Source organism: Pygoscelis adeliae, unplaced genomic scaffold (genome assembly GCF_000699105.1).
Source record: "Pygoscelis adeliae isolate BGI_AS28 unplaced genomic scaffold, ASM69910v1 Scaffold257, whole genome shotgun sequence".
Taxonomy (NCBI): Eukaryota; Metazoa; Chordata; class Aves; order Sphenisciformes; family Spheniscidae; genus Pygoscelis; species Pygoscelis adeliae.
Window position 1 is genome coordinate 616684 of NW_008825215.1, and position 6700 is coordinate 623383.

Here is a 6700-nt window from a genome sequence, read left to right on the forward strand (position 1 = left end):
CCCACCTGGGACAGATGCACAGGGACTCGTGAGAGCATCCCCACCCTGGGGTCTGGGACCTTCTCCCAAGGTCACACCAGGAAGATGCTCTGTGAGCAGCGAGGGTTGCCACAAAACCCAGGTGAAATCCTGTTGTCTCTGCTACTGCCTCAGTTTCCCCATTCTTTCAAACAAGGAAGACTGCAATGCAACCCAGGGAAAGGGGTCTTGAGGAAGGGGACATGCTCGGTGCAGTGACACAGAGGAACGCAGGGGGAGAGCAAAAGGATGGATGGGTCAGCCAAATCCACGGGGACAGGCACAGAGACCCCACTGCTGAGCCACGAAGGTTGGTCAGTTCACACCAAAGAGCTGCAAGGGCTAAAACACTCCCCCCTTTCCTCCCCAGACCTCACTGCTTTTTTTTTTTTTAAAAAGCACACAAAAAAGCTCATGTGCATATTCCAGAGGAGAAGCTTACACCACACCACTTTTGTGGCTAGGAGACCACCACCCCATACTGCTTATTCCTATGATCTTAACACAAATAAAATCTTAAAGCACCTCTCCTCCCCGCAGAGCAATTAGGATTTTAAAGCCACCACAAGTCTTAGCTGAGAAATGATGATTGTAAAAACTTTAAAATAAAAAAGTAACAAAAAAAATGAAAACACCCACCCTGAAGAGCAGAGGAATAACATTAATAAAAGATAACCCAGGCCAGGGGCACAAGAAGCCCACCGGAGAAGCGTTTGCTGATTGCAGTACGTGGGACAGGCAAGGGATCTGCACCCTGCGGCTCAGCGCCAGCCAGGCTGGCACTGGCCCCTTAACCCCAGCATCACCGGGAAAATGAGGATTGCTGGGAAAACACAGCAAGATTTCACCCTGGGGAAGAAAAACCCCTGTGTTCCTTGCTCAGCGTCGCCCCGGAAGTATTTCCGGCCTTTCTCCTCCCCACGGGAAGTGGGGTGGAATAAATCAATCGCATCAAAAGGTGCATCGTGCCAGGAAAACATAGAAAAGAAAAAGATATTAAAGAAAAATCAACAAGCTACAGAGAACTTGGCTGAAAGCTTCTTAGCGACTGGCAGCTGCAAGGGTGATTTGCAGGATGCTGCAAGGGCTCTGTCTCTCCTCCCAAACCCACGCGATCCTCCATCCCGGCAGAGCATGGCCCGCACTCACCTGCTGCAACCCCCCGAACCTGACCGGAGGCAAATGGGGATGAGCCGGGGGTGACGAACCCTGCGGCCAAGCAAGGAGGAGGCAAGACGGCGGTACATGCCACCAACCACCCACAGAGACAGCGAGGCCGGTGGATGCCCAGGTCACCCCGAGCATCTTGCCCCAGCACCCTGCTACCCACCGGGGCATGGCAGTGCCCGAGGCATCGCAAGGAGGAGCCACCGCCGCCGTGTCCAAGCAGTCCAGGTTATGGCACTCCCCACGTGCCAAGGCAGTGCAGCCTCATGGGAAATGTAGTCCTGCACGTGTTTCGGGGCAAAACTGCTGCAAACCGAGCTGATGCTACGTACTGGCCTCTTGCCTCCGTGCCAGGCTCCAGCCCCCCAAACAAGGCATTACTTAGCGAAAAAGCTGTATAGTCCCACTTTTCATGCCACCCTGTGCCCCACAAGAGCTGTCCCAAAGGTCCAGGCACCCACAGGCATCCCTGTCTGGGATAACATCCTAGCAGCTCCCCGCAGCTCGGGTTTGCGACAGGCTCCAAAGCATCCAGCCCCCTAAATGTTCCTTCTCTACCCCGGATATTGGGGTGCTCTGAGAGAGTGACACCAAGTGGCAAAAGCCACTGCTCCCTGCCACCTCGAAAAAAATACAGCATCCATCAGCTTCACTCAAACACCCTTTCCCAATGCTCTCCTACCAAAAAGCTTGCCTGGATCATCCAAAAACTGATGCAAGGGAGGCAAAAAAAAAAAATTGCAGCCCCTTTATATCCTCTACAACTCCCTGATATGGATCCCGCTGTCTTGGAAGCTGTTTTATTACAGAGGGTTGTGGGGATCATCTCCTTCCACCAGCCACGAGCATCTCCCTTCCCTGGCTGGGCACCAGCAAAGCCATTTCAGGAGGAATGCATGTTGTATATACTGTTACAAGAATAAAAAAATAAAATATATACAAATACTATTGTGTATCCAGCACCTCCCGTTATCCCTCATCCCCTTCCTCCTGCCAAGAGTGCAGAGTTCAACGCTTAAGAAAATACAACAGAGCAGTTAAAAATAGTAATAAAAAAGGATTTTCACAGTTTTACCCTAAGAAATAAAACCCCAATTGCATTAGTGTTAAACCTGGCCACAAGCCCAGAGGCACACAGGACACTTACCATTTCCACTTGTTTTCTGCCTTTTCTTTCTTTTCTTCCTCTTTCTCCTCCTTTTTAGCCTTTTTGTTGTTCTTTTGTTCTCCTTCTTCCTTAGATTTCCTTTTCCGGGTTTTCCCTGGGGTCTCCTCCTCTTCACTCTTCCCTTTGATCTTCTTCCCCTTTTCTTTTGTTTCCTCCTTTGGCTTTTTCTCCTTGACTTTCCGCTTTTTCTTTTTCGCTGGAACATCTCCCTTCCCTGCCTCCTCCTCCTCCACCTCCTGCCCAGTCTCTGCGCTGTGGGTCTCTCCCCACCTTTCATCCCCTTTCTCATCCATCTCATCTTCCTCCTCCTTTACTCCTTTTCCATCTTCTCTTTCCTTTCCCACCCCATCTCTCTCCTCCAGCTCATCTCCCACTCCTTTCTCTCCTTCCTCCTCATCTGTCTTCTCCAGCTCTTGCTCCTCTTCTAACATTTTTTCCTTCTTCATTTTCTTCTTCCCCATCTTCTCCTCCCCCTCCGTTTTCACCTTCTTGCGCTTCTCTGCCTTCCCCTTCTGCTTTTGCCTCCCATCACCCTGTCCCTGGGTGCTGCTGCTCCCTCGCTTGGCTCTGCCCCATCCCGCTGCCTGATTCCTGCACCCATCAGCACCCTCCTCTTCCTCAATGTCCTCCATTGCATCCCCACGACTTTCCTCAAATTCACCCTTCTTGCTCCCTCCTTTTCTCAGCAATGCCTTTTTCTGCTGCTTCCTTTGCTCCTGCTTCTTCTCTCTTTTCCTTTTCGGGTCTTGGGCACCCCCTCGCTGCTGTGGAACAGGGGGGTCCAGCTCCTTCTCCTCACCCTCCCTCATAGTGGTGATCGCCACATCCATCTCCAAAGCCCCAGGCTCTCCAGAAAGAGGTGCAGCCCCGCCAGCAACACCATCATTTGGCTTTGGGACCTGTGGGAAGCAGCCAGAAGGGAAGAAAGGTTGAAGCTGGGAAAGGAGAGCGATTATCCCAGAGCCCAGGCCCATGGAGAAGGTGCTAAGGCATGTGCCCCATGCAGGATTGGGTCCAGGGGGTGACAGTCCCCCCTGGGTTTCCTACCCCAACTCCAGCCTTGGTCTCTGAGAGCCGCCGTCCCGCTGCAGGTCCCGCTCTCCAGGGTTTGCACTGTGACCTACAACAAAAGCACAGCCACTTCTCATTGCATCGGTGAGCAGCAGCCTCCACCTCTTACGTGCAAAATTAGGGGATCATTCCCAAACGATCCCATGTTTCCCTTCAAGCATGGCAGCCCTCCAGGTGCTGCAACGGATGGAGATATCCCAAAGCAGCAGTGACCGGCCCCCGTAGGAACTGGTCCCAGGTTGCAGTTTATGAGATGAGGAAGCTCAAATGAGCAGGACCACAAGGTCTCCAGACCAAATGGAGGAGGCCTCAAGGAAATGTCCCCAGGGACACCTCTGCCCAGAGAAGGGGACAGGTTTGCAAGGTTTGGTAGCACCAACAGAAAGTGGGACAGAGATGGCATCAGGCTGAGCATCGTGGACACACTGGAGGAGGAGACCTTGTAATGGGACACATCTCCTGGGACTGTAGGGACAGGTTCCCCCACTCTCCTCTCCCGAGGAGGCAGCCTGAGCATTGGCATGACAGGGAAGGACACAGCCTCATCATCACAACAAGCTGCAGGACCAGGAATGTCCAGATCCATGACCTCTGCCATCAGGAATATGGGTGGGGAACACAGGAATGTTTCCTTGGTCAGCAAAGAGGTCAGGGAGCTCTGTGGGACATGCAAATTTATAAAGCACCAACCTGCTCCTGTAAATACTTTCTCCCAAGGCTTCTCCAAGCCAGACAGGGAGTTGGGAACCTCGTCTTTGAGTTGCTCACGTTCCAGAAAAGCAAAGCAAGAGATGAACATGCACAGCCTAAACCAAGCCTACATCTTGTAGGCTGAGCCTACATCTTCACAGGGTTGAAGCGATGGTGTCCCCTTGCCCACAGGGAAACTTGGGGCTATCCCTGCTTGGTCATTGTCACCTCCCAAGTGAGCGAGATGCCCACCAGGCTGCAGAGCATCACATCCCCACCTTGTGATCAGCACCACCACAAAAAAAAAACACCCCAAACAAAAAAAACCCGAACTGATCCAGGCCAGCAGGTCAGGGCAGCAGGTGAAAAGCAACCAGAGCCACATTCCTCCAGCCCATGCCAGGCAAGTTTGGAGCTGAGCTCAGGCCCTTGCACCAGCCCATGGGTCAGACCCATTGCCTTCCTTTCCCCCCTCTTGGCACCCCTCAGCTGGGCCAGTTTGAAAGCATGGCCAGCTGCCCTGATGCCACCCAGGAAGGAGCTGGGAAGCCAGGTTTCTTCTCCCAAGGACGATGGTGATGGCTTTCCTGCGCATCCAGGTAGGAGAGCCACAACTGCTTTTAGCCAAAACATCCTGCAGACAACATTTCTGCAACAGAAAGGGAGATTTTTGACCCTTTTCTAAAAGATCATTTAGGCTGATGCCAAATTACCAGGCTGTGGGACATCAGAGCAACACATGGCCCAGGAAAGCCTTCAAGCCTGCTTGGGATGGAGGCAGCAAGTTCCCCAAAAAAACAGGGACCGGATGCTTTTTCCGCACAGCCGGAGCACGCGTTGCACAATCTCCACTAAACTCATTAGGGCAAACAGCCTGGCAAAACACGCTCAGCCCCTCCAATCTCATTAGCAGCCGAGCACCAGCAGATTCATGACTCAGAAGACAAAGTCCTGCTGCCTTTTGGGATCGGCTCCTTCCCCAGAAGGTCTTATTAGAGGCCTCTCACCGGACATGAAAGCCCCTGCCTCTAAGACACAGAGAGGATTAGCCTGTTAAGGGACAGCTTTATGAACTCAGCTTCCTATCTCTGCCCAGATCTAGCATGGGGTGAGGAAAAGAAACACCCTTTTCCCAGGCTTTGCGAGGCTAGTTGTCCCCACCAGCATTTCCCCACCGCCTACCTCCGTATTTATGTAGGAATGTGCATCTGAGCGATCGCGCCCTGCTGACTCGAGCATCCTTGGGGTGGTTGGATGGGACCAGGAGCCTCCCTCTCCACCCTCAAATCCCAGGATGGGGCCTCAAATTCCACTTGGGACATTTTTGGCAAGCTTTAAAGTCACTGAAGACACCAGGACGTGGCCAAGCTGCTCAGTGAAGGCAGCAGCAGCAGGGTGGTTTCAGTGATACAGGAGGGAAAACAAGGGCTGTGCAACCCTATGGCAAGAAGAGAAAGGACAAATTTTCAGTTCTCTGGGCAAAAAGCATTCAGAAAGTGGCCCAACTTACCTTGAAGAGTCTTTCAGCCCCACTGATGGCCCTTGGTGGAGGGTTGATTCAGTCTCCTCCTGTAAGATATTAACAGCGTTGATCCGGGAGACGTTAGCTGGCATGGGTACCCCATCAGCAGCATCACCCCCAAGCAATCACCCAGCCCTTGCAATGGGGCAGCCAGCCAGGCCACAGTACCCATGTCCCATTGACATCACCTTCCCCTTCCTCAGCCACCTTGGCTAGAAACCAGGAGCCCAAACCAGCAGGCTTTTCCAAGCATGAGGAGAGCTTTGAGGTTTTATGGGGTTAGAAAATCCCTGTCTTTCTTCCAACAGCACTGGAAAGGTATTTTCTAGAGCAAATGCATGAAAACTATCACCCCTCCTCAGCCACCTGCTCCTTAGATGCGTTGCTGCTATCGGGGACAGCAGTCCTGAACAGCAGAAGGGATGGGAGGGCTCCAAAACGAAGATGCATCAAATGACAGCTTACGTGCATCCACGCCAGCTTGGTCCTTAGAACGTTAAATGACACTTGTAGCAGATGGCAAGAAACAAAGCCACAGGGTGGGAACGCGACAAGGGTGAACAGAGGGCAAGGAGAGAGAAAAAGCAAAGCATAGGGAAAATGGGGACAGCACCTAAGAGAAAATAAGCTCAGAGGGGATTTAAACAGAGCCCCAAGAGCTGACCTATGGTGGCCACCAAAAATATTATCACGCTGTTTGCACACTTGTTTTTGAAGCTGAAGCCAGGCTCTTCGGCTCCTGGCCATGCAAGGCTATGTCTAACCATGCAGCGCCCTGAAACCCATCCCAGCTTCACCCAACGCTTGCCAAGCATCGAGGTTCTCATTATAAATTCCGACTTCCCCAAGTTTCTCTTTCGAAGGCTTTCAAGGGAGGCCAAAACCACACAGGGATTTTTCTTGAAAGCTGCTGCTGAAAAGCTGCTAGGTTAACTCATTAAAAGGGGAAAAAAACCTGAGTTAATTATAGGTTGGTTATGTCAATATACACTTTCATTCCCTGGGAATACACCTGCTCTCAAATTCACAATCCTTCAGCTGCTGTCAAAAATCAGGTTGGTAAA

At 51.9% G+C, this 6700-nt stretch overlaps 1 protein-coding gene across 1 annotated transcript in view; it reads left to right on the top strand.

The window, feature by feature from the left end:
* The first annotated feature begins 4686 nt into the window (after positions 1-4686).
* Positions 4687-6700, top strand: part of RHPN1 (rhophilin, Rho GTPase binding protein 1) — a 39900-nt gene continuing 37886 nt past the window's right edge. Inside the window, exon 1 of the mRNA XM_009329148.1 lies at positions 4687-4713. Within this exon, the coding sequence (XP_009327423.1) occupies positions 4687-4713 (27 nt within the window). The remainder of the gene's footprint in view (positions 4714-6700) is intronic.